The sequence below is a fragment of the Penicillium canescens genome, assembly GCF_028828765.1.
Source record: "Penicillium canescens strain IBT 15451 chromosome Unknown utg000013l_segment0_segment0, whole genome shotgun sequence".
In the NCBI taxonomy this organism is placed as follows: domain Eukaryota; kingdom Fungi; phylum Ascomycota; class Eurotiomycetes; order Eurotiales; family Aspergillaceae; genus Penicillium; species Penicillium canescens.
In genome coordinates, this window is record NW_026703975.1 from 268,131 (window position 1) to 295,753 (window position 27,623).

At 47.3% G+C, this 27,623-nt stretch overlaps 3 protein-coding genes across 3 annotated transcripts; 1 reads left to right on the forward strand and 2 right to left on the reverse strand.

Moving 5' to 3' along the window:
* Positions 1-20,255: 20,255 nt before the first annotated feature.
* Positions 20,256-20,759, reverse strand: N7446_014132 (uncharacterized protein; the record flags this gene model as incomplete). The annotated part of the gene is made up of 1 exon (XM_058522871.1): positions 20,256-20,759. One exon carries the CDS (start codon positions 20,757-20,759, stop codon positions 20,256-20,258), a length of 504 nt encoding a protein of 167 aa, XP_058364822.1.
* A 735-nt stretch (positions 20,760-21,494) lies between these two features.
* N7446_014133 (uncharacterized protein) lies at positions 21,495-21,851 on the forward strand (the record flags this gene model as incomplete). The annotated part of the gene is made up of 1 exon (XM_058522872.1): positions 21,495-21,851. The coding sequence occupies one exon, from the start codon at positions 21,495-21,497 to the stop codon at positions 21,849-21,851; it is 357 nt and encodes a 118-aa protein (XP_058364823.1).
* Positions 21,852-23,874: 2,023 nt separating this feature from the next.
* N7446_014134 (uncharacterized protein) lies at positions 23,875-26,774 on the reverse strand (the record flags this gene model as incomplete). Its single annotated transcript, XM_058522873.1, has 3 exons — positions 23,875-25,844; positions 25,920-26,159; positions 26,216-26,774. 3 exons carry the CDS (start codon positions 26,772-26,774, stop codon positions 23,875-23,877), a joined length of 2,769 nt encoding a protein of 922 aa, XP_058364824.1.
* Between the last annotated feature and the right edge of the window lie 849 nt (positions 26,775-27,623).

A 27,623-nucleotide genomic window follows, 5' to 3' on the forward strand; every position in this document is an offset into this window, starting at 1 on the left:
AAACCGCGTTCTTATACGGCGAGGTAGACCATGAGCTCTATGTTGAACAGCCGCATCACACTACAGACGGCACATCGAGGGTCTGCAAGCTTCGAAAGGCACTCTACGGTCTGAAGCAAGCACCTCGTATCTGGTATCAGACGCTTACCAATTTCCTTCGGGATCTTGGCTTCGAGCCCATCAACGCCGATCTCAGTATCTTTGTTCGGAGCAGCATGTGCATTGCAGTATACGTGGACGACCTCTTGATCATCGAACCAAGCATTGCAGAGATAAAGAAGATCAAGAGGAGCCTCAGAAATCGTTTTCATATGACAGATCTTGGCCCCTGCAGCTACTACCTCGGCATGGCCATCCGGCGAGATCGGCAGAACAGAATCCTCTATCTCAGCCAAGAGGCTTACGTGCACAAAGTCCTTCAACAATTCGGAATGTTAGACTGTGCACAAGTCAGCACGCCTATAGACACTTCACCTCTACCAGAAAGCGGTCCTGAATACATCTGCCCGTCGAATGCAAAGAACGAGTACCAGCGTGTGATCGGATCGCTGATGTATATCATGCTTGGGACTAAAGGCGATATCGCATACGCTGTCTCGGCGGCAAGCAGACACTTGGCAAATCCTGGTCCACAACATATGAAGCTCGCCCGCCGAATCCTTCGATACCTCAAAGGCACCAAATCCCTCAGTCTTGCGTATAAAGGTCAGCTCCAGATGCTCCGTGGCTTCACGGATGCAGATTGGGCTGGGTGTCACCAGACAAGACGGTCGACGGCAGGGTATCTTTTCAACATTGGAAGTGGAGCAATCAGCTGGCAACCAAAGCGCCAGAACATTGTTGCCCTGTCTACCTGCGAGGCCGAATTCATGGGCCAGACGCAAGCAACCAAGGAAGCCATCTGGCTGAGAAGACTTCTCCACGAGCTAAACATGGGCCAGGGAAAACGCGCAACGATCATCTGCGGCGACAACCAGGGAGCCATTGCGCTGGCCTCAAACCCTCAATATCATTCGCGTACAAAGCATATGGAAATCCAGCGAAAGTGGCAAGGAGAAATCCAAGACGCCAAGACAGTGGAGCTCAAGTATATCCCCACGTCAGAACAGATAGCGGATGGCTTCACGAAGCCCCTGGCACGAGATAGATTTGAATGGTTTCGAAAAGGCCTCGGCATTGAATAATAGCCCGGTCAGACACGAGCCTTCATACCAAAAAGGAAAAAGTAAAACCGGGCATGCAGGCACCCTTTCCTTCCTTTTACCACTGGTTTTGGGAGGTTTTAATGGGGCTTGGCAACCGTGATGAAGGATCGCTGATATCCTTCTGACGAAGGAGATTAGCGAGTGGGAGTGTTGAAATATCCCGGTTGCTGAGATAATAATGAGGCTGGGATCACGTGCATACATATACAGTCAACTCTCACTTATACCACGGTGGGATATTGCACATTCTTGATAATAACACATCCCTTGCTTGGATGGCCCCTTCATTCCAGTTTTTTCCATATAAATTGACAGAATATAACACATTTTGTTTTACCACACTTTCTTCCTCTCAAATCTGCTTAGTCAGCGCAATCAACCAATCAGAATGCCTCAATCTACAAGCTCTCCTACCCTCCCGACCCCACCCAAGCGCGTCAGAATGGGACCAAAGCGTACCAATTTGGGTATATCAGACGCGCAGAAACAGGCACTACGGGCATTTTGGTCTAATACTAGCCCAAAGCCCACGCAGACTGCATGTGCTAAGTGGTTTGAGGACCAATTCAAACAAGTGATTGACCGGTCAACCATATCAAGGATCCTTTCATCCAAATACAATTATCTTGATACGGGCCCTGCAGGGGCAAACAAACGATCTTCATCCTCTCATTGGCCATTATTGGACCAAAAGCTATATGACTGGGCAGATAACCATATTGGCAATGGAATACCAATAAATGGCCCTTTGATCCAAACTAAAGCAGCTGAGCTTTGGAGACAAATACCGGAATACAAAGATCGGACCAAACCTCAATTCTCTGAGGGTTGGTTAACTCGCTTCAAACAACGCCACTCTCTTCAATATCATACTTTCCACGGAGAAGCTGCCTCAGTCCCATCCTCGGTACATGATCAGATCAAAAGCACCAAATCGATTTGCAATCAATTCAAACCGTCCGAAATCTACAATATGGATGAAACTGGCCTATTTTGGCGACGTATGCCAAATGGTGGTCTTTCAAAGGGAAAAATTGCTGGCAAAAAGCTTGATAAAACACGAATCACTATTGTTGTTGCATCAAATGCGGATGGTTCCGATCGAGTCCCTTTATGGTTGATTGGCACAGCAAAAACCCCTCGCGCACTCCGGGGGGTTAATTTCCGAGCTCTGGGATGTGTTTGGCGTCACAACAAGGCAGCATGGATGCGTCATGACATTATGGAGGACTGGTTGCGATCTTTCTATGGGCGTATTCCCTTAGATAAGAAAGCTTTGCTCCTTTTAGACAATGCTTCACCACATGTTATTGGACTCCAGCGAGCGCCACCACCACCCCGGATTACGGTTGTTTTTTTGCCAGCAAACGCAACTTCAATTTATCAACCCTTGGACCAAGGTATTATCCAAAACTTGAAGCACCATTATCGGAAGAAATGGATGCGCTATATGATTGCTTTTCTTGATCGTGGGATAGACCCAAAACAAAGAATGAGCATTTATTATACTGTTACCTGGGTAACGCAAGTTTGGAGAACAAGTGTATCAGACCAAACGATTATCAATTGCTTTAAACAAAGTACTTTGATTAGTCCAAAGTCTATACCTATACCTGAGTCCGCGCCCGAGTCCGCACCTGAGTCTGCACTATTTTCCGAGCCCGGATTGAGTGATGAGATTGAAAGTCTATATAATCAAGCAATTGATAAGCTTGGTGATAAAGATATTGTGCCATTTGACGAGTTTTTGAACCCTTCGGACGAAGACATGTTAGAAGATGGGACTGAAGGGCGAGATGAGACCAATGAGCAAGATATATATATTGCCCCAACAACCTCAGAAATTCAGGATATTGACATTGATGGGCCCCCACCTGAGCTTCTGTCTAATTCTGCTATATTGGACAGCCTCCAGGATATCCTACTATGGGTTTGTAGCAAAGAAAAGGGTACCTCGGACCATATTAGACAAATTGAGAGCTTAATCAGCGACTTTGGCAGGATTCAGATTGATGAGAAACGTCAGGTGACTTTGGATCAGATGATGGGATGGAAGACTAAATAGGTATTAGGGCTTAGAGTTAGCTTGTCAAATATTATGTCATCCTCTCACCAAAACACAACTCAATTATACCACGTAATTTGGCTTGGATAGTATGCTGTGGTATAAGCGAGAGTTGACTGTAGCGTGTTTCAGGACAGGGTACGAGAAAGAATCTCTATGTGCAAGTGGTGAAACTGATTTCGATCCTCCCTGTAATGTTATACCTGAACAGTTATTCACAAATTCACGCCAAGGTTCATAACGTCATTTTGCCAGTGTAGCCTGTTCACGGATCCGCGTGAGCAAATTCTATGCTTCCATGTGGTCTTGTCCCCCGACCACCACGGAACCATATCCCAATTGTACGGACTCATCATAGGCCCAGCCGGTTATGATGATGCGACCGCTGTAGAGCTCATCAGCAAAGACCTTCTCAAAGCCATCCCTCGAGTACGGAAAAATGCTTTTTCCATCCATGCTGCGAATAGACCTCGCCCTGTGAAATGTCCACTGAATTGTCCAAGACAAAACGATCCCGTCATGCGAACGTTGAGATCAATGGATTAGTCTCCCAGTCTATGAGTGATTACATCGATTCCAGCAGGCCCATGGTAACCTCTTGGTGCAAGAGTCGAGCAGCCTCGTCGATAATCCCAGCATGCTCCTGTTTTAGGTCTTCCTGATCTCGATACGAGATGGAAGCTCCAATCCAATCTCCCTTGGTACTCATAGTCTGCTTGCAGCAAGCTATGAATACTGGGCGTGCTCGGGTTGTAACGAACAGCGAAATTGCGACAACTTTCCAAGCAATATAGCGCTGTAGCACCAGGGAGCATGGGTTGAGAGGATAGCTTTCTTGGCTGATGCATGCGAGCATTTCTGGTAGTTGTGGAGCCAGCAATTTTTTTGCCCGCGTGCGGCTGTCTTCACAGCGCACGATGAATGTTCCCATTCCATGTGACCGGGGAAGCTTCAAAACAAACGGAATCGAATAGGTATCAAGAAATGATTCCATACGAGCTGCTTCTTGCGATATCTTTGAGCCGTCAAAGGCTTGTTCAGGACTGAGCAACGTATCAATGACCAAAGATGGCGGAGTCGGTAGTCCCGAATAGGCTAATCCTCCGTCGGAAAGAACTGCAGAGACCCGCTGCTACAGCAAGCTGATGATCCAATGAGATCAATCCTCACTGAACAGCGTCCGGCTTAACCGCCGGCCGCAACCCATGGTCACCCCTAGACCATCTCAGGACTGCTCTGGGCCTAGAATGATTGGACTAGAAGAGAAGTGGTACGAAGAACCAGTCCATATGACGTGTAGCCTTCTGTGTCGCCTGTGCTCTTCAGCAGGCCCTACTGTGAGTGATTCCCTCTCAAGAGGATTTTCCCATGAGCCAAGCCCTCTCGAAAGAAGTCTCTTATTTTCTGCCTTCCAAGTGACCCTCACTCCTGAATCGAGTTAGCTGAAAATAGTCTGTTGTCATCGTCCTTTCATGCTACCACTTCCAGGATACTCTATATAGCTCTATAATAGACACAAAAGCAATCTCTTATCCCAGTACCGCTCCTATTAGGTTTATCTCGGGGTGCCATATGTAGTACGCTCTTATTTCAAGCCGCATAGGACTCTCCTCCACAGGCGGACCAGTATACCTCAAGTGTTCTCTTCAATTGGTGCTTTTACAATAGCTATCTCTCTATACCACCTGAGTGAGCTACGCCATTCTCAATAGACCTTTTAATGCCGCTTATGGAAGGAATTTGGCTCTCCAGAGAACTACGGTAGGATTTGATTGGTAGGAAATAGACGTAGATACACTAGCTTCGCATAGCCTTCCGAGAATATCTCTCCTATTTAATCAGAGTGACAATATAAAAGAATAAAAGTTTTATCCCAGGTCAGTAAGAGCGACTGATGTCGGAACTCGTTGCTTAGAACCATCCTGCTCCCACCATTGGAAGGACACAAATTAGTAACCGTCTTTCAAGATTGGCTTGACGGGTGGACACCCCGGTGTTTCAATAGTGAACTGCCATGTCTTTCCCTGATACCTAGAGGACGGGAGGTTCAACACGCAAATGGGTGTAAGAGCACCTCGCCGGGAGATTGATCCTCCCACCCCAACAACGTTTGGACTTGCTAGCGTGCAAATATTTCCACTCGAGTAAAAGCAGAAGTTCGATCGAAGGGGATTCTGTTCAAACAATTTTCGGGTGGTTTTGCCCTTCAACTCCATTATCTCCGCTCCGAAGACTATGTCTTTGATATTGAGTTTGATTTTAGGAACCGTGATCTTCTTGTTAGCTGTATTATACCAGCTGAGCTTTGGCAAAGTCACTTCGTGATTCTTTTCGTCATAGCGATGATCTGTTCGTAGACTTCGACGCAAGGACGCAACGCCGGCATAGAAGGTCTCACCAGACCAGTCGTTCGCCCGCAGCACTATGTAGAGCGGTTTCCCTCCTTTCTTTGCCTGGCACGAATTTGTAACAGTTCGGAGGTTAGCCCCAATGAGTACAGGATCGGATCCGCAGCTAAGAGCCATTTTAACCCAGGCTTCATCTTTGAATATCGTCCTCCAGAGGCGATGGGATTCATCTTCGTCAATGAAAGATAATGCATTTGCCTCTTTCTTTGCTTGGCAAGGGTCCAAAGACCGGATAATGCGGTTGAGGATTTTCCATGGAAGGTTTGGCATCGTGGTTGCGACGACACCCGTATAAACGTACAGATTAGGCTTTGTTGCGTGAACTCTTTCGGGGGTTTTCACTCTTATAAGTGGATCGCCGTGCGTTTCTGGGGGAGCTGCTCATTCATGAGTTTTGGACTCTACCCTCTTTGTGTTGCTTTCGTTGATTCGATTTTCAGAGTGGTAAGGGAGAAATGCTTTAGGATAATCTTTTATTCTGCCACGTGTGGTCACATTCTACGCATGGACCGTTGAACGGCAGACCGTAATGTTCATTGTACTATATGGCGGCATATTCAGATGAAATAACACTGCAGCCCTCATTTTGATGCGGCTTGCTCAATAATCCCTCCCCACTAAAGCCTTGGCGGTGGGACCAGAAAAAAGTAGCTTTAGGGACGGAATATGGATTGAACGGTGAAAACCGGTTGAAGTCAAAGTAGCTGAGGGACTACGTTCATGTCCCACCATTTACAGCGGAGTGAGCAAAGTCATAGTATAAAAGGACGCTGGCTCTATGACAGAGAACCACTATCAGCCATGGATAATCCCAGCAAAATGCCAGAAATGACGGATACACAAGGAGAGGTACCGCTATACACACAGTCGACTTCGATTGAGGAGCCCCCGCTCCTCGGTATTGCAACCGCGCTGCCGGTAAGAATAAGATATGAACAGACAGGACCACGCTGACCAGACAGACCCAACCCCGCGACATAGAGAAGCAGACTTTGGCTGTAGAGCCCTTCCGACCCATACTCGAGGTCTTGAAGCAAATTGAAGGAGAAGATACCGAGCTCGCATTTCGGGCAGCACGTCTGGTGGGGTGCATTCGGTGTTTGTGGGAGTCTTGCGTTTCCAAACATACAGATATCCAGCAGATCGAAGAGGAGAACGAAAAGCTGCGGTCCGGGAATATTCAGCTATGCAACGAGGGAAACCACTTGAAGCGCAGCCAAGATGAGCAAGTAGCTCGCTTGCAAGCTATAGATGATGCGTTGGGTGAAGTACGGGGAAGGCTTATCGGTGTGCTCAAAGTTTGGAACGAACGGTCTGTCGGCGACTTGGCCATTTTGCCGGAAGAAGGGTTTCCTCAATGTTAGTGGTTGGAGTTGAACAGGTCAAAGTTGTTTCGAAGCTTTGCACTGCCGCAATGCTTCAAGCAAGTGTACGACGATAGCAAGGTTTTGCTAGCCCGCTAATAGATCCCTTGATTCTGTGTTCCTAAATTTCGTTGTCTACCACAGTTGTTGAACAAGTTGATCTCTCACCGACTGAATTTCCAGCGCTCCGGACAGCGTAATTTGACGAGATCATCCAGGTGGTCATGATGAATAATTGCAGCTGCCAAAGTCAGCAAAGTCGGGAGTTTCCTCGTGCGCGGCCAAATTACCTCTAGAGATAGCAGCCAGCAGTGCAGGACAGCTCCGAAAAGGGCAATCATAAGAACCAAAGCTGCCAATCCGACTGCGAAGACCAAAGCACAACGTAGTTGTAAGCGAGTCCGGGAATGGACCGTTGTATACCCAAGCAGCCACCATAAGAGAGAAGCCAAGCTCAGATAATCCACAAAGTGAAGAAAGAGTACGGCATCTCGCAGTGGGGAGAAAACATAAGCACCAACTAGAGTGGCTGTAGTCTTGATCAAACCCGAGAAAATGCAAAACAGTGGAAAACAGATCATCAATGAGGATGGTGTGGTGATGAGGCTTCGTAGCAGGATGCTCATTCGGAGGGACTGATGCTTGGTGGTCAACGTAAAAACTGAAAAATAGCCTTGTGGCACGTACTACCAGTAAGAAGGGAAATATGCTGGTTATACCGAGTATTACATCTCTTACGACCTCACTTTTTCCGGCCCAGCTCAGTCCTATATAAACTACCAGTAAAACATCGTTCGGTACAGACACTGCAAAGTCAAGGGCCAGATGTAAACGGTTATCCCGGACTGCTCGACGAGACAATTCGAAACGGACGAGGCTGGCAACTAGCAGCACGGTAGCTAGGGCTGTATGCACCGTAGGCGGAACCTGCATGACTGGTGGCTTACTGGCAACGTTCAAGTATCAAGGGACTGAATTGAATTTATTCTCAGCATTACCTGCTACAGGGTTAGTTATGATATTATGCTAAAAGGCTCAGTAATCCTTTCCGATTTGTAACCATCGCCTGTAAGCCGATACCGCCGAGTCTCCTTCTGGGAGCCGAATGAATGGCCCTAGGAACGGAACGGTTGTTCCTAGGTGCCCAGAAGCTCCTAGGAACACATGCTTGGACCCCGGGAACCAGCCTTCCATTCCCAGGTACCGAGCAGCTTCTAGAACCTCATAACTATAGACTTCTATTGGCTAAGATGAATTCAACAAGCTCAGGCCTCTAGGAGCGTCAGTGGCTCTCCCAGGAGCAAACTATGGTACATGATTTCCTCATGCTCGTTGGAATTTTGTAAAAGCTTTTATAAAGATGCCTGGTTCCCCGCGGTGTCAAGGAACAGACACAACTTCCCATACTCTTCAATCATTCCAATTAACTTATTATCACGATTACGTCTCGGTAAGATCTCCAAAATCGCTTAAGACAAGCGACGGCATGCTGATTTATTTTCAAAGCCCACAGCCTACTGCATTTGCATAATACACCATAATGTCTCAATGCCAAAAAGGAATCCCATTGTTCTTTCACCACGAAGGCTATTACGAAATAGCATGCACCATAATGGACCAGCTGACGGCTTCTGATGTTGGCGCCCTCTTGGCTTCACTTCGGATTACACCACCCCAGCATATAAAAGAAAGGTTCTTACAGCCACTACGAGACTTTGACCATACCATGCGACTGTTTGAGCCTTGGTTCCATGACAAATGTCAGATTCTGATCATCGGCCCGGACACCGTTCGATTGAGTGACCGAATCTTCAAGTCCGAGGATTACTACAAGGGGAAGCCCTCACATCAAACTCAGCTCGAGGTGTGCATTTTTGCGATCCCCGACAACTTTGAGAAAAGTGTCGAGGAGATCCGACGTCTCAGACACTGTTATCATGCCTTGTCATTATTCTCTAGGCGGGAGCGTATAGAAGCGCTGATTACCGGAGAAGAGCTTCTCGAAAATAATCTTATTAGACAGATCAAGAGCATAGAGCCCTCACCATGCAAGGTCTCTGGAGAGTACTTAGATGTCAAAGTTTTTGATCTTTTTGGCTCAAGCACACATCGGTATCTTCAACCACATCTAATCGGGCTTGAATTTGCGGGAATGGAATTTGGCATCGAGTGGAACGTTAAGGATCCAATGTCGAAAGATGACTGTTGGAAGGCAAGACACGGAATTCCTTACATTGAGGCTGCCAGCTCTCGCGATATCAAGGTCGCTGTGAGAAAGACCGTTCGCGCCGTCGAAAACCCCAAAGCCTGGTATTCCACTCCGAGTACCCGGATTGGGACCCGCAAACAACATTTTCTATCCCTATCAGCTCGGTATGAACACTTGCGCCTCGTCCCAACAGATGTACTGGCAGTTGGTCAATTTGTGGTAATAAATGAGTACTGTAAATAGAACATGATCTTGTGTTGAAACAGCGCAAGTAAAATTACTTCCATGCTAAGCCGCCTGGTTTTTGGGCTTGATAACACAGACCCCAGGGCGTTAGACACAGAGCCAGAGACACAGTAGATTATAAGATGCGGTCTCAAGGCCTGCTAAGCTATCAGAATGCCAGCTAGCGTCCCATACGATTTCATGGCCGGCTTACCCACAGGCCTCCTACAGATAAATGCCTGATGCCTGAAAAGTATGTAGACACGTTGTTTAGACACTATTGGGTCCTCTGCTAGCCTGACGGAAGCTCCTGAATCCAATTACTGGGCCCTAGGAGCAACTATCACGATCCCAGGAGCGAGAGTACCTTAGCATTAAAAGTAGGTGATGCCAAATCAAATGATACCGATGTATTGTAGGAGGTCAGCAAAGCTGTACCCTCGAAAAACAGTTAAATAGAGACCATGGCCGCAAAGACTTGAAACTTTCAAACCTACAATTCAATTATCGGAAGTGATAAACCGTTTTTGCAACCAGAAAAGACCAAAATGCCTCCACAGGGAAGACCAGTGGCGTTTCAGAGCCCCTTTCAAATTTCGAACCATCATCGAGGTCAGTCGCCGGGGTCAAAGATAATGACAGCCCTAGCTAACGTCGGCTCAGGCAGACAACATCCAACTCAAAGAGTTGAGGGCATCATTACGAGCATACGTGCTGAAATGTCGAGAATGCAGCATGGACACAAACAGGCAATTCTGATGCTGCGAAACCACGAGAACATGCTGCGGGCTCTCGCGAATGAAAAAGCCAGTTTGGAGGAGCAAAATCGGTCTTTGTTTGAACATATCAAGATACTTCAGCAAGAAACTTGCGTCCTAGAGTTGAAGAACAACCAACTGAAGTCTCAACTGGCAAAAATGAGGCAGCAGTACCCGGAGCCGCCCGATGAAGAGCAACCTCAGAGGCCTACCTAGATCACATTGTGAGGTATTCAGTATAACCAGCTTTCAATATTGTTACTCGCGAGAAAGAAAGAAGGATTATGATGCCGTGACCGGTCACCAGATCAGATATCGGAGGAGACAATGCTCAATTTTGTATGTTGGACACAAATATTATTTTGCTGCGGGATTGCGTGGAAAACCAACCGTGTAATAGTTCGCTAGAGCCCGCCAGAATGTGCCGGAAGAAACCACAACCATCTTATTACCTACGACCACAAATCCAAAGACATTGCTAGAAAAACAATGGATATAACACAACACTCAGGCGTCTCTATAAGAATAAGTGAACTTCCCGTAGGCCAACAGCCAAAAGAATGGCCCCAATCGGGTCAAAGTGGTATCAATGGATTGCTGATGCCTCTCTCCCTAACTTGTATGCCATTTCAGCGGCCATAGCTATAGCAATTTGCTTGACCTATTGGTTTACGCGAGATGTGTGGCGCTGGGCGTGGACAGGACGCCATGTGTTCTGTCGTCACCCTTTCCGATCGAAAATACTAGTTCCTTGGAGACGGTTTGCCTTCGTCCACCTGCCAAGATACATGCATTGGCTGGACATCTCCAACTACCGGCAAGCGCTAATCCTGGCCGTCATGATAGCTGGGAACATTGTTGGCCTCCGGCTTCGAGCTCATTCTTGGGCGGAAGCACAGAAAAGGGCTGGCTCTATGGCGGTCATCAATATTGTGCCCCTGTGCACCGGTATCAGCTTTGGTTTCCCGGCGGATCTACTCCACGTGGACCGCCAAATGCTTGCATGGTTCCATCGCTGGGTAGGTCGCATTTGTGTGCTCCTCTCTCTGTTACACTGTTCGCTACTCGTTACTGTCACCAGAACGATGAACTTAGCAAACTCACGACACATTGTTCCAATAGCCGTAAGTCAAAGATATCCCATGGCTAAGTGTGCGTATTGTGCAGACTAACATCACATCCAATATAGGCCGGTTGTGCTCTCGTTCTCGTGATACCGGTAACTTGTGCGCCGGTCCAACGGCGACATCCGCAGTTTGCGATGAAATGTCACTACCTTCTTGCAGCAACGGCGATTGGCGCGCTGATATACCATCTCGTGGAGCAACAGACACTCTATCGGTGGTACCTGGTAGGCGCTATCTGCCTGTGGGTTTTCATTAGCGTTGTTGTCTGCATAATGGCCGCATGGGACCAGAAGCCCTGGAAATCTTCTCGAAATGAGGTAGTCATGAACTCTGTGAGCCATTTCCTTTGGCTTGACATAGTGCTACCCCTCAACCGAGTGATTCGCCCTGGCCAGTATGTGCAGCTTTGGATGCCACGAGCCGGCTTTCGCGCTTTCTTTCAACTTCCTCGGTTTTATATTGCATTCTGGGAAGATGGACCAACTCAAAGAATAGTCCGTATGGTAGCAGAGTCTCGACCCGGGCTTGCACGAAAGCTGTACCACGAAGCACTGAGATCTCCAGCCAAGCAGTCGGCCATCATACTCGGACCCTACGGACACCCGCTGGATTTCTATCGGTTCGGTACCATCCTCTTCGTGGTAGAGGACATTGGGTTTTTCCGAGCGCTTTCATATATTGAGATGTTGGTGGAGGCCAGCCGCAAGCGTGAAGTGATGGTGCGAAAACTAGAGGTTCTCTGGAAGCGACAAGTTGGCAAAGATGGCATGTTTTTATCCCCGACAAGTACTTTGAAGTCTGAAAGCCACCTTTGCTGACTGAAGTTCTGACAGAAAATCCTCAATGGGTAAATAAATGGATGCAAGACCTTTTCAATCGCGACTGGAGATCGTTCAAGGTGAGCTTTTTGCTAGTGCAGCTCATCCTGGGCGCTGCGATCTGACCGTGCTTCAGATTTTGCGATTCAGCATCTACTGCCCGCGTACTCAGTCAAGCCCCCAGGAAAACCTTTCCTACGAGCATAACGCAATGCTTTGTTACTTTTTTGGCTCTATCAAGATCGAGGAAGAAGTTGCACGGCATCTCGATAACCGATGCGGAGCTATGGCTGTAGCGGGTGAGTGTCCCCAGTCCAACATCCTACCATCATCGCTCGTTGAAAAGGCGCAACATTGCGGCTACCATGCTAACAGCCCATACAGTATGTGCAGGTCCATCAATAAGTGGGGCTGTGACGAAAGCTGTACAGCCACACGCAGGGAGGAATCTCCAGCTGATCGTTCTCGACCCCGATATGAGCCCTGCACCGGATGGTGACGAAGATTTTTCTGGCAGCGTCAAGTCTGCAGTAGACTGCCAGGCTCCAGCACACCAAGCCTCAGGGGCAGGGGAGGATAAGCTTATCCACCAAGTACGACGATTGCCAACGGACAGCCGAAAGCTACAGTATCCATTGCCCAAAGAAAACGATACGCAAACTGGAAAAGTCGAAATGAGCAACCACTCGAAGTGGGTGGAAAATAGATTGGCACAGGGGCGCTGAAAGCCTACGATCACAGTCACCGAACTATGAACTTCTACCAGCGTCATTCTGCGCCCTAATAGCATAGGTTGGTTTCACCGCCTCAGTCAAATCCGCCGCGCGTCGAATCCGCTGTGCCTGCCTCTAGTGGAGGCCTCTTCGATTGACGCGGTCTCAGCACAATGGTTGAATTTTCAGCTCATTGGTAACTGTATCTTCCGCCGGCAGTTCATGTATCACAGGGAGGGCACCATGGAAAGTTTGGAGCCTGGCCTTGTTCGCCGCACAGCCGGTCCGCCTTCTTGAGCAGATCCCTTCTCGAGGGAACATTAATGGATCTCCTCGGTGCTTGACATGATAGAAAGACGATCGAGGGCCATGGCAAAGCTGGCAGCGAAGTGTGCCGATCTCGGGTAGGCTGGTGTGTGCATTTCGTCCTGTAGATTCAGCACACTCCACAGGAGGCACAGAGCTGCCTACTTTTCGGGAAGATTTTGAGGGATGAAAACATCTCTTGGATCTGTTTAATTGGCACATTATCATTATCTGAAACAAATAGATCATGAGCTCCTCATACCTTGCATCTATCCACAGTTTAGTGCCAATCAACCAATTCATATTCATGTGCGCCCAGAGGTCGATTGAAGGCTTTCAGAAGTAAGTAAGCCCCAAATGGCACCGGTTATAAAGTATACGGGAGAATGTAGAGCGAGGTAGACATCATTGGCCCATGGAAGCATTTCCGCTTTACCTCAAGCGATATTATTGATCGCACGCGAATCATATTACATCCTTGGAACACAAAAATGCATGTATAGGTGGTTAAGCGTGAAGCTATATTTTGACCTGGAAGTGAACAATGTCTTTCCACAATATGCAAACGACACCGCTCGGCTTTGCTTGTTATCGGCCGGTTGGAAACCCGGTTGGACCGCAACTTTTTGAGGCTCACAAAGCGCCAGAACACGTAGGATAACTGATTATAATCTTCCATCAGCCAACCGAAATTCTGTACTATCGGTCCTCGGCTTCTTTGCCTGCGGAAAGAAGTTGGTATTATTATTTGCTCAAAGTCCCTCCTGTTCACCGATCGACCGACCGACCGGTCATTGCCCTCATTGACGTCATTACCGCCCCGATATAAACCGGGCAGCCCCCTAACCTGGTCGACCGCAGGTCCTCGTTTGCTAAGCATGCAAACCATGATACTAGCCGCAATGATCACTCTAGCTATAGCTACGGCTGTAGCGGCTGCGCCGAGACCTGGACTTGATGTTCAGCCTGCCATCAACGTAGTAAATAGAATATTCCTCCTCGCGGCTTCGCTGACGAGTTTAAGATGCTTTTTGCTCCATTTCAACTAATTGCCTGGACACAGCTTAACTGCACCGGAGATTTTGGTGCCACCTAATTCAACGACTCGGTTCTGGCACGAAATACCTCCAATGGCTACATTTCTCGCTGTTTTTAACTTAATCGCTCATTGACACAGCAGGAGCAGTTGGATATACAGTCAACTCTCGCTTATACCACAGCATACTATCCAAGCCAAATTACGTGGTATAATTGAGTTGTGTTTTGGTGAGAGGATGACATAATATTTGACAAGCTAACTCTAAGCCCTAATACCTATTTAGTCTTCCATCCCATCATCTGATCCAAAGTCACCTGACGTTTCTCATCAATCTGAATCCTGCCAAAGTCGCTGATTAAGCTCTCAATTTGTCTAATATGGTCCGAGGTACCCTTTTCTTTGCTACAAACCCATAGTAGGATATCCTGGAGGCTGTCCAATATAGCAGAATTAGACAGAAGCTCAGGTGGGGGCCCATCAATGTCAATATCCTGAATTTCTGAGGTTGTTGGGGCAATATATATATCTTGCTCATTGGTCTCATCTCGCCCTTCAGTCCCATCTTCTAACATGTCTTCGTCCGAAGGGTTCAAAAACTCGTCAAATGGCACAATATCTTTATCACCAAGCTTATCAATTGCTTGATTATATAGACTTTCAATCTCATCACTCAATCCGGGCTCGGAAAATAGTGCAGACTCAGGTGCGGACTCGGGCGCGGACTCAGGTATAGGTATAGACTTTGGACTAATCAAAGTACTTTGTTTAAAGCAATTGATAATCGTTTGGTCTGATACACTTGTTCTCCAAACTTGCGTTACCCAGGTAACAGTATAATAAATGCTCATTCTTTGTTTTGGGTCTATCCCACGATCAAGAAAAGCAATCATATAGCGCATCCATTTCTTCCGATAATGGTGCTTCAAGTTTTGGATAATACCTTGGTCCAAGGGTTGATAAATTGAAGTTGCGTTTGCTGGCAAAAAAACAACCGTAATCCGGGGTGGTGGTGGCGCTCGCTGGAGTCCAATAACATGTGGTGAAGCATTGTCTAAAAGGAGCAAAGCTTTCTTATCTAAGGGAATACGCCCATAGAAAGATCGCAACCAGTCCTCCATAATGTCATGACGCATCCATGCTGCCTTGTTGTGACGCCAAACACATCCCAGAGCTCGGAAATTAACCCCCGGAGTGCGCGAGGGGTTTTTGCTGTGCCAATCAACCATAAAGGGACTCGATCGGAACCATCCGCATTTGATGCAACAACAATAGTGATTCGTGTTTTATCAAGCTTTTTGCCAGCAATTTTTCCCTTTGAAAGACCACCATTTGGCATACGTCGCCAAAATAGGCCAGTTTCATCCATATTGTAGATTTCGGACGGTTTGAATTGATTGCAAATCGATTTGGTGCTTTTGATCTGATCATGTACCGAGGATGGGACTGAGGCAGCTTCTCCGTGGAAAGTATGATATTGAAGAGAGTGGCGTTGTTTGAAGCGAGTTAACCAACCCTCAGAGAATTGAGGTTTGGTCCGATCTTTGTATTCCGGTATTTGTCTCCAAAGCTCAGCTGCTTTAGTTTGGATCAAAGGGCCATTTATTGGTATTCCATTGCCAATATGGTTATCTGCCCAGTCATATAGCTTTTGGTCCAATAATGGCCAATGAGAGGATGAAGATCGTTTGTTTGCCCCTGCAGGGCCCGTATCAAGATAATTGTATTTGGATGAAAGGATCCTTGATATGGTTGACCGGTCAATCACTTGTTTGAATTGGTCCTCAAACCACTTAGCACATGCAGTCTGCGTGGGCTTTGGGCTAGTATTAGACCAAAATGCCCGTAGTGCCTGTTTCTGCGCGTCTGATATACCCAAATTGGTACGCTTTGGTCCCATTCTGACGCGCTTGGGTGGGGTCGGGAGGGTAGGAGAGCTTGTAGATTGAGGCATTCTGATTGGTTGATTGCGCTGACTAAGCAGATTTGAGAGGAAGAAAGTGTGGTAAAACAAAATGTGTTATATTCTGTCAATTTATATGGAAAAAACTGGAATGAAGGGGCCATCCAAGCAAGGGATGTGTTATTATCAAGAATGTGCAATATCCCACCGTGGTATAAGCGAGAGTTGACTGTATACCTATTATGGCTACTCTGCCCCTGAACTCCTTTCTTGGCAGTAATCCAGTACAGTTGTAAATAACAGCTTAAAAATAGCTCTTATATTAGAATTGTAAGGTCTTTGGGGTTTCTAGAACGTTGATCCAACAAACCAGTCAAACAGACAGATCCCTAATCGTTTGGAGACGTGGCAGGAATTCGAATCCCTATCTTGCCTACCACTTGCCCTCTAGTGACCACTGCGAACGAGCGAGTTATATAGAGACAGGACTAGTGAGTATTATTTCTTTGGTTCTTATGACAGGTTGGCCTTCTGATAGAGGACTAGCATCTGCTGAACTGACTGGTCCGTGATTATGCTGACAATAGATCTGTTAGAGCCTTGAAACGAGGACAATGACTGCTAATCCGTATCCTAATAACCCTGAACTTCAGCTACATAACCTCGAACCTGGGGATCAAGACTCGCAATATGCCCCCACTCTAGGATACTACGGTCGCACGCCTGCGTCATGCTGTGGGCTCAGCCCTTCCCCCGACTATCACTCCGAGAACGATCTGGAAGTCCTATCACAGTAGCAACCGCAAACTCCTAGATTGCTTTGGCTATCCGAATAGCATGACGGAATATCAAGTAACGAGCTTCCGGCGAACTGCATCCAGTATACGATAGAGTGGAAAGTCATGGTGAATAAGAAAGTCCTTTCACGAGACACTGAAGAGGACGTAGCCCTAACTCCGAGTGTATACTGGCCAATGACACTGAAGGGTAAGTTGGAGAGTCTATTAGAAGGGAAGACCCCGGTAAAAGAAGGGTAAAGTCGGACGACACCTCGATCGTTGTGTCTGTAAATGATCGCTCTCAACGCGACCTAATGAAACGATTTGATCATCTCGATATCGATTGGACTACTGTGGAAAATAAGCTGCTTAGGTGGGGTGAGCTTTACCGTCGAGGCAAGAAATTGAGGTTAAGTATTACCTTCAAATATATTGAGGACGACTGTCTCTCCAAGACTGCCTCGGGTAGGGTTGAAAAAAGAGGAAGGTCGTTAGTCACCAAACGTATGCTTAACGAGCGAGGCGCTCAATTGGACGCCGAAGCAAACGTATCTGGACAAGAATCAGTTTGGCGGAGTGTTTACAATCTGATGCGTTGCCTATCCTCCTCGTGCTATCTTGGCCCACATTGCTGGCAAGACCCGCACGGGAAAAAGCACTATAAATTGAGGAGCCATCAACTAAAGCGTTTGATCGCCTTTGTGGAAAAAGGCGGCACCTTATAGTCTCATGAAGACGTCCCGGATAATTTCCGTGAAGAATTATATATGGAAGAGCGGCATAGGCTGGAGAGCCAACAATCTTAGAAGAACAAGATAGTACGCACCCTAGGAAGCTGTCAGCCTATCAATATCAACTTCAATGGGATACAATCTTCCCCGCAACGAGACACGTCCAACCCAACCACAGCCTCAGCAATGGTTCTGCCACCCAATGACCAAGTCATGGAAGACCTCAGTCTTACTGGGCTAAGAGATAAAGCTATCAAAGATTACGGCGTATGGCATGAATCGAACGTTGGTGACGAAAATCTAAAAGCACAGTTTCGGCAAGCATGCAATGTGGCGTTAGCCAATGGTCTTGATCTTAGAGGGAGGGTCGTTCCCTTCACCCCATACTATATTAACTATAACCCCACCCGTTAGTCCTGCTTCCTGAACTTCAGCCGGACCGACTCTCTTCACTTTAAGACTCTCTCCAAATCATTTCAAGACTTCGATTCCCTAGGAACATGACGAACACCAATAGCCACCCTCCTCCACATTTGCATTTTCAAGCTTTCAATACACCTGTTCCGGAACCAAGTCCCCGGTCATATTCGCACAGCGAGGGCATCATTCCTACTTTTGGAACAGGTATACCTACCATTTGTTTGAGTCAATCTTGCTTAAGCAATCCACGAGGAATTAAATTGTGCTGATTGCCAAAATCCAGAGCGTTTGATTGGGCAATCCTATGTTCAGATCCCACAGTCCAACTGCATTGAAACACAGCCAGCTTCATCTCAGGAACTGCACCGCGCACCTTCCACTCCCGATGCTTTCCTTTATCCTATGTCAGAAGAACCCATTTTGCCAACTCATCATCTCGACAACAAAAGGTGGGTTAAAACATCCTCCAAAAACGGTATCGAAGGCGAATCGAGTATAGGATCACCGACTGTATCAGGTTGGACCAGATCTGCTCCAGATAGCCAACTTCTCAGCTACGGATGTAACACCACTCCCATGTGTGAGGGCCAAGAAGTATACGGTGGAAACAAACTACCTGGTAAAAGGTCCACGTTGGACTGGTCATGGATCGTCCGACTTCCGGAGAGTGACTGTGCAACCGTCACCGAGGTGCTCTTGTGTCTTCGAACGAGCGACACCACTTCCATGGACACGTTTTACAAAATTATATTTCAAAAGCTGGACAGTCAAACGTGTATAGACCTCTTAAAGGAATGGATGGTGCTCAACAACTCCGGTGTGGTCCTAACCTATGTGGAGCCAGATTGGTGGCCATCAGAATTGGAATACATGGATCCAGAAGAATTTGAGGATGATGGTATGTTTACACAATCAAGGCTGTGTGTTTCGTTCCTGGCTAATGTTGGAAGACCTGAGAAACGCTGTATTTATCATGCTACGAAGTGCCGACACCAAACAGTTTAGTGACGCCTTGGCGCCTTTGAAGAGTAGATCCGTGGATATATGGATACTCCGGCTGGCTTCATTGCTGACACAGATCGAATCTTCCAGCTACAAGTTGACGGGTAGGCTAACCTTTGGCTTGCGCCTGGATTTAATTGACAATCTTAGATTTCATATCCCGTATCCCTGATTTGCAATTACCAGGCAAGATTCACAGCGCCAGTGGCAAGCTTGGTGGGATTCTGTCAGAAGAATGAACAGAACGCAGGAAGCGCGAACATCAGGTCCATTGCCAAATATGCCACTTCAGATTTAAGAGTAGCATGAATAGAAATACGCTAAGGTTTTTCACGCGAAATAATATCAGAGGTACGACAATGAAGACTAGGAGTAATGTACAGAAATAGGAGTAATTGGAGATTATATCCGAGCATCAATATCTGTGAAAAGCCCTCACTACTACAATGCGCCGAGAGAAGCGCCCATCCCCTCTCCCAAATTCTCGACAGTAGTGACCCATCTTTCCTCGGTGGCAATGTGCAACCCTCATTCTTAACCGTAACCACCATCAAATTCTTGATTGAGAATGAGTTAGGCCTTTTGCCACTGATATACTTGTGGAAGCTCACGTGTCTATTGAAGGTCGTCCACTCCAAATCACCATGGAAACCCGAGATCATTTCTCATTTGGTCATAAAGGCTTGGGTAACTCATGTCTCACCATAATATCTTTCAGGATATCTTCGAATAGTGGACGACAGGTTGCTTCAGACTGATTCTCAATTTTGCGACTTTTGTCTGCGAACTACCTCCTCCAGCGCCTTTTCTGGCAGCGCTACCCGCGCCGTCTCCCTTTCCTCCACGTGCGGCCCCCGAATATCGCACGATACAACCTCCACCCAATGAATAATGAACATGATCTTCTCCTATGAAACGTGATATATCCAAGACTGATGCGCAAGGCTTCACGAGATGAATGGAGGAGGTATTGCCAATGAGAAAGGCTGACCTTCTTGGGCGAGGTTTCTTCAACCCGGCATGGTAGCAGGTGTCATCAAAACGGACAGCCACCTTATCGTGGTCGATCATAAGATCCATCTTGGAAGCGGGATTATTCCATCCACAAGTACCACACTTTGGTACAGGATTTGATAAAATTCTTATCGTTTGATAGAGAATTGCCCATAATGAATCCGGTGCGGTCTCAGTAAGCCGGCAAGCGTTCCAGTTTGATAAATCGATAGAATTTGTCTTGAATTCCTCCATAGCGATAGCGGTCCTCACCAAGACGTTGACGGTTCGGAAACTGGTGGTTGAAGTTTGTAAGGACACTATGCCATTCTTTCCAGAGAACGACGCGCTGGTGCCAGATGAAGTAGCTTTCCTCAAGTGAGTATTTCATACGACGCGTGGGCCGGCTGGGTGCGCTTGTAGTGGCGTTTTCGACGCCTGTCCGTCCGGCAATGGCGAGTGAGAGCCCTGTCGTTTGCACATATGGTCTTTTGGAGGGGCAGCCATTTAATTGAACCATGGGTCTCGATTTTCGGCTTTTTCGCAGGTGACTGGCATGTTCTGCGCGTTGCGACCGATCTTTTGAGTAGTGTCGCGCGTATTGCGGCGTGGGCGTCGCTTGATGGTTCAACAGCGAACTGATCTTCATAGGGTTTGGATTTGAGTGCTGTTGCATGGGCGATACATCGACTGCCATTATTGCTTCAAGAATCCGAAGAAAGAAAGCGGAGAAGAAAGTAAAAGAGACGGCATGCTCTTGTTCACGAAACGGCCGTATTAGTACGTGTCGGCAGTTTTCTTAGCATGACCAGTTTGATCTGCACCAATAGACTTATGTTTAACCTTCAAAGCAAGACTAACGAACCCAGCGTTGACTAGTTCAATCAGACGCAGGACCCCTCTGGGCAATCTACATCTTGGCATAATGTATGAATGTTCCCGGGAAGTATCTAGATCGCTAATTAGCGACCTTCCAGCAATAAAGTTGCTCCCTAGACTATTACGTGTCTCAAGGTGGAACCAGAGTCTAGTCCAAGCTGGCCCTGTACTGTATGGATTAGTGTGAGGCAAATTAGGGTCAAGAGGATTCATCCAAATTCGAAGGGTTCCATAAATAAATTGTCTAACCGCTCTTGTTCGCCCTGCTCTTGTTCGCCCTGCCTTCTTTCAAGGATATTTTCTATTCCCACTCTGTCCTTCTGATTTTCAGGAAGCAGTTCCAGTTATCTATCACTTCAAACCAACGGTGAGTCTGCCTCAATAAATGGCTGGTGCTACAGGTTCTAACCTTTACAGGAGACGGACAGTGTTTACTCGGCTGCCGCTCACTTTTTCACAAGAGCTACCTCTTTGTCTTGGAATACTTCGCTGAAACAAACAGCAGAGAATTGCGGCAGTCGGTTGGGTTGTCATGTTTACTTCGACGGACATCATGCCAAAAAGGCCAGGAGCGATCATGTCGTCGTCTTCCACCTCACCTTCCGAATCCTTCCCAAATTCCAAGGATGGCAATCGTCAGCGGTCTACTCGAAAACGACGGGCTCTTTCATGGGGTTACATGCCCCAAGGCACACCCTGGGATCTGACGGACTCGCTGAGCAAGTTGACTCAAAATATGACCGAAATCCCAACTCTGGATATAGGCAAATGGGTGCGCCGGTCGGTTGAAGAGTGCCGGAGGGAGACACAACAAAAAGGAATGGTTCCGCGGCCCATGAACTCCTTCATGCTATATCGGTTGGCGTATACAGAAAGCATCATAAGACTGTCGGCCCGACGCAGCCCCTAAGTCATCTCCTCTATTGCAGGAAAGAGCTGGTGGAAGGAAACACAGGGTTTCCGCGACGAATACGCGAGACTGTCCAAGATTGAACGCGATGGCCATGTCCAGGCGCATCCGGACTACAAATTTAATGAAATTGCGTAAAAGGCCGTCTGTTGCTGAGCCTGTGGCACAATTTGAGAGTCCTGGACTTTCCGAAAACAGCAATTGTGGCTGGTCTCCCGTCCAGAATTTTGGAACAAGTATCCAAAGCCCCATCAATTATCCCTGCTTAGGGTCCCATCCCGACGGCACTCTGGTAAAGCTCGTCGCTCCTATGGGAGGTGTTTTCCAAAAAGGCTATTCCAGTGACTTGGTTGGGCTTCCTGATGAAGGAGACCACGACTTGCTGTGTCCTGAGCCAATCAACCTCCCGACTAGCATCCTCATAGATGGGATTTATGTGGAGCCTCAGTGGCAAGAAAACCTATGGCTCGTTTAGCATGAGGAGTTGCAATTTAGTAGTCGGCTGCGGCCAAAATATTGCATGGCTTTGGCATCTGTCGAAGCAATCTGGCAAAAACAGGCCGGCAATCTAATTTTGTGAGCTGGTGTGTGTGCTATTAACGTATTTACTGGCGCCCAAGCCAATGTATAGCATAATCTAAATTCAGTAAATATCAAGTAATTCATGTGAGACTATATTTGCGTGATGCATTTCCTGAAAAACCGAATAATCAGCACAATTGTTATGTGATTGCGCAAGCGTTGTTACATACTACGTAGCCTTTTTCTGCAGTTTTTCGTATCTGAATGTCGAGTAAATAGATAATACATGCCCGTATTCCTCTCAATTTCTTTCGCGGGCTCCTAGCTACCTCCAGGGCTTGCTTTGCAAAGCCCAAGGTTGGTATGCCATAAAATTTGTACAACGCTCAGTGACTATAAAAGTCGGGTCTCTTTACACTGCCTGCGAGATCAACTAGGGCTGTTTTGTTTCGGCTGATACGGTTAATCTTCAACATATAGTATCGACCCCTTGGTGGCGAATATATATGCAGGCCATAGAATATAATTGAGTTCACCTTTACAACTAGTTTGTCACTATGATCCATGTTCTATATATAAGCCCATACGGTACATGTACCAACGGGAGTGTTCTGAATTGGTTAAAGGGTAAATAGCGTGGCAGTAAGATAATAATAAAGCAAGTAAAAGAGAAAAAAAGGAGGAAAGAGAACCTAAATTTGATGCATATACATAGTAATCGGACATCCAGGGAAGAAGACGATAATGACTGAGAGTTGAAAAGTGGCATCGTCCAAACCATGCCATGTCTAATTAAATTGAGGCCCTACTACCGCAGTAGAGCATGCTGGGCCACATGTGATAGGTGGGGAAGTATAAGGCTTAGAGAGCACATGCGACTATCTATGAAGAGGCTCACCTGCACGATGATTATACATTTGCTGGGCCAATGATGGGAGCGGAGGCCCCTGGTACCGCTGGGCACCGCGTCCCTGCAACTCGTGAAGGGGATAGTGAGGAAGACTCATAGGGCTGCTCAGGAAGGATGATGAGACTGATATTGGAACAACTGCTTCGGGCTTCATGTCAGGATTGCGGGGGACCACGAGTATAGAGTACGAACGAACCGCCTGTGTGAGCCCTCTCCGGCACATCGCTAGTTTGCGAAATCCTAGATTGTGAATCGGCCGTGCAGAAATGGGGTGGTCGAGGGTATGAAATTTGGGAGTTGAACGGGCAATTTGGGACTGGGTTTTGTATGTAAGTGAGCTGGTTGTTCTGCAAAATTGGGCTCGTTTTCGAAATACCAATAGAGAGTGACTGCTGGTTCCCAGCTCTTTCCGGTGTTCCGGTGGGCAATTCTAAGTAATTTGAGCCTGCCTGTGCGTACTCACAGGCAAGTTGGTTGGGGCGTCCTCTTCCACCTGCAAGTGCGAATAAAAACAGTCAGTGTGGGAAGCAGGGACAGATAAAGGAAGAAAGGGGAAGAAAAAGGCCCAGTGACACATAGATCTGGTACGCTTCAAAGGGGCAAAGTGACTAAGGCTAACACTGCATTATAGGGGAGCTTACTCTGGAACCCTTCTTTCTGTGACACATTTTGGTCATCTCTTCTCTGCTCGACAGGCTTTCCTTTTGATGCTCGCTGGCTTAGTTGTCCGCCAGGAAGAGTGTCTCGTTTATTGGTCTCCATCTGAGGAGTCAATTCGCTGATATTTGGTTCAGCGGGATGGACGTTACCACCATTAATTGCTGTGAACCTGGCCGGAGGCTTTGGCGTGATGTCAACTCGATGGCGCCGATTGCCGAACGTGGGGGTATCTTCAGCATTCTCAGGTGTTGGAAGCACCATCTGTTCAGAAGCGCATTCGGAGGCCACAGCAGCCGGTGGATTTTGATCCACTGCTTCTTCACCCTCATGCAATGGTGGAGGACTGTTGCGAGAAAGTCTCTCTGAGTTGTCTAAAACCTGCGGCTGATGAACTTGCGGCGATCGAGGTCGCTCAAACGGCGGATGCTTGAGTGTAGTATTCTCATTGCTCGGAGCTGCTATGGTATGGGATGGATCCAAGCTGGGAGTGATGGCATTGGGTGATCGTGATACCCGCATAGTATCGAGAACAAGCGGAGATACTTGACCTGGAGTGGGTGTTGAGGTTCCATCCTTATGGCGACAATCTGCCTTTCGTTTTCTGCGGTAAGCTGTAACGATAGCAGAGGAACTTCGATAGTGGCCAAAGTCTCTTAGAAACTCAACTTCGAGTCTTTCCTTTGGTAGATTTTTCCGTTTCATGAACCAGCCTGGTAAACGGTTCAGGTCCTTATCGTTCCACGGGCGATGAGAACGCTCCGCCTTTGGTTGAGATTTTTCATTCAGACATCTTATAATCAATTCCTCTTCAGACAAAGTTTTTCCAGAGGTATCGGTGGTTGGCCCATCCATTCCGCTGTTTTGAGGAAGCTCAGTCGAGTCACCAGTGGAGCTTGATTCAGGAACTTGGAAGGGCGTCGATGCCCTGGGAACAGGCAACGCACCCAGTCCACTTTCTGTATGGTTTTCATTATTGGAACCCTCATTTGCTGTACTTCTATCCAATGGAATCTCACGGGGTGAAGATTGCGGAGAAAGTTTCTCTGGTGATTGGTCGCAACGCGCCGTGTCTGTCTGTTCCACGTGCATTGCACTGGACTCAGTACGGTGGATAAGCGTTTGGCCCAGCTCTTCGAGTGTGGTATCGCCTTCAGGGTGATGCCGGATTGGAGACTGGATAGGTTCTGCTATCCGAGGGGATTCTAAGGGAGAGTTTCGAGGCAAATAAGAATCAACCGTCCCTGGTATTGCAGCGAGGACATTGATTGAATTATCATTCCTTGGCTGACTCTCGGGAACCATATCTGATGGCGCTGGATGGGTTTTGGGTGATTTTTCAGCCTGAGGGCTTCCTCGAACTGGCCATTCATTTTGACTTGTAGCTGACGCAAGTTCATGCTCCTGAGATGCGTACCGACACCTTAACATTTGATTCGCAGTATCCTGTTCAGATACTGCATGTCGGTCTCTGGATTCTGATTCAGGGCCAACCGGTGGAACACGATGAAGGGCATAAAGGCTTCCATCCTCGCAGTCGTTAGAATTCAAATAGGGTAGTAGGTTCGGGGCTAGACGTAATGCGTGAACCTCGATGTTCGACCTCGAGATCAATTGTTGGGTCAAGTCCACTGATTCAAAAGGTTGAGGAAGCGGTGGGGAGGAGCGAGGTGTCAAAGACACAGGTTCTTTGCGCAAAGTCTTCTTATTGCGCTTCCTAAAAGGGCTTTTTCCTGTCAAGAAATACACTTTTGCCTCAATAGCATGGAAGGTCCGTTTTTGCTTGAATATTCGGTGAAAGTTTTGGGCAATCTCTTCCTGCGACAGATTTTGCCTTACTTGGTCTTCGAACCATAGAGGAAGCTGCTTCAGCACTTCTGAAGGCCAAGCTCTGTTTTTGGCGACTGATACATCCAAATTATTAGTACTTCTTCGCCCACTTCAATTTCAACGCCACACTTCTTACGTGCATTACTTACAGTTCCGCGTTCCAGCACCGCGTTTTGAAGCACTGGCTTGCACGTCTGTTTTTTGAGTCTTGATAGCCATCCCATCGAGCGAATCTGCGTCAACCTGCGCAGGCGTAAAGTGCGCTGGCTTTTCGGCGGACTCCAGGGGAAAGGGCGAGCCCGCCGATCTCTGACTTGGCTCCGGACTGCGGCGAAGAATTCGATCTCTTCTTAATATTTCTTCAAGCACAGAGTTATTGACTTTGATGACTGGGGGGCGATGTAAGCGAGTGAATAGGATAAAGATAATGCTCGAGTTGGCTTACTTTCCGATGCAAGTTCATTCACCAGTGATGTCATTTCGGCTGCCAGCGCCAAGGTGTTTAATTCCGTCTGTACGTCCTTTTCGTAGGACCATGGTTGAACCAGCTTCCGGGGTAATCCTGAAAGGATCATGTTGTGCTGGAAAGCAGACAACAGGACAGTCACGCCCCTGTCCCGCATATGGAAATGGTAGATTCCATTCCCTTTGTATTCGGCCTGATAATCCCTTTCCTTGATAACGTCCAGCCAATTGATATTGGCACTGACTTCGTCGTTCTGAAGCTGAAGCACACAAGGTTTCGGTGCTTCAAACATCATTTCTATGGTCTTCACTAGGACGTCGCTGATGAGGGGAACGTTCAAGAACCCGGCAAAGCTTTCTCGTCCCGCTAGTGCCCTGAAATGTGACCGAGAGTGCTGAAGAACCAAAGACAGCTTGTCTTGAAAAGGCTTAAAATGTTCAGAATACACGCTTTTCATTTCTGGCAGACAGTTCAGCATGCCGTCATCTTCCCTAACGTTGTGGCCAGAGCCTTCAACTGTGACAGTGTTGAAATCCATGTAGAACGTGGCACAATCTGAAGAAAAATCAGTTAGAAACCGGTGAGCACAAAAAATAAGGACAAACTACCAAAGACTGCCGTTTACTTGAGGACAAACATGGCAATGTGATACTGTTTCATGAAAAGGAGAGTGTGAAATGGAAGATGCTAGGCAAAGGTCCTGACAGCGCTAGTTATAAATCTATTCGTTGTCACGTGTGTGGAGATGTAGATAATTTATCATTGGCCCGCTGAAATATATATTACCACCACATTCATCTGGATTGTTCGCTTTGTGGACCGTGTTCAAGCTTAGATAATGACAAGGTCATGTTTCTAACATGATGCTTTGGCCGGAGTAAAGTTTACTCTTTGTGGGAAGCACGAATCCCGGATCTGACCCGTTCGAAGTTGAGTACACTACTCTTCCCTGCGTCTAGACCGTTATCAAAGCATAAACTTAAATGCGGGTGATTTTCTTCCGTAATCTCGCCTCCAATTCAGAGAGGGGTGTGGGAATTTGCTGATTGGGCGGGGAATCGAGACAATGGGTCCGCCCCCGCCTCCCGTTGTGCTTTCTGTTCAAATCAAAATGGGATAAAATACAGAGCATAGCCAATACGAAATTGCGTGACCGCTAAATGCGATAGTGAAAATCTGATTTTTCATGCGACAGTGACGGCCGCATTTGGATACAGACGTTGCAGATCATATCAGCGGTTGATTCCGTCATCTATTCCATGGTTCATGCGTGTGAGCCAAGGCCGTGCGGTTGATCGCCAGAGCCGGATAATCCCGCGGTCTTCTCAGGTTTGACTGCGTGTTCTGTTAACCCGTACAATTTAATTACAAACCCTTGAGAATGAAG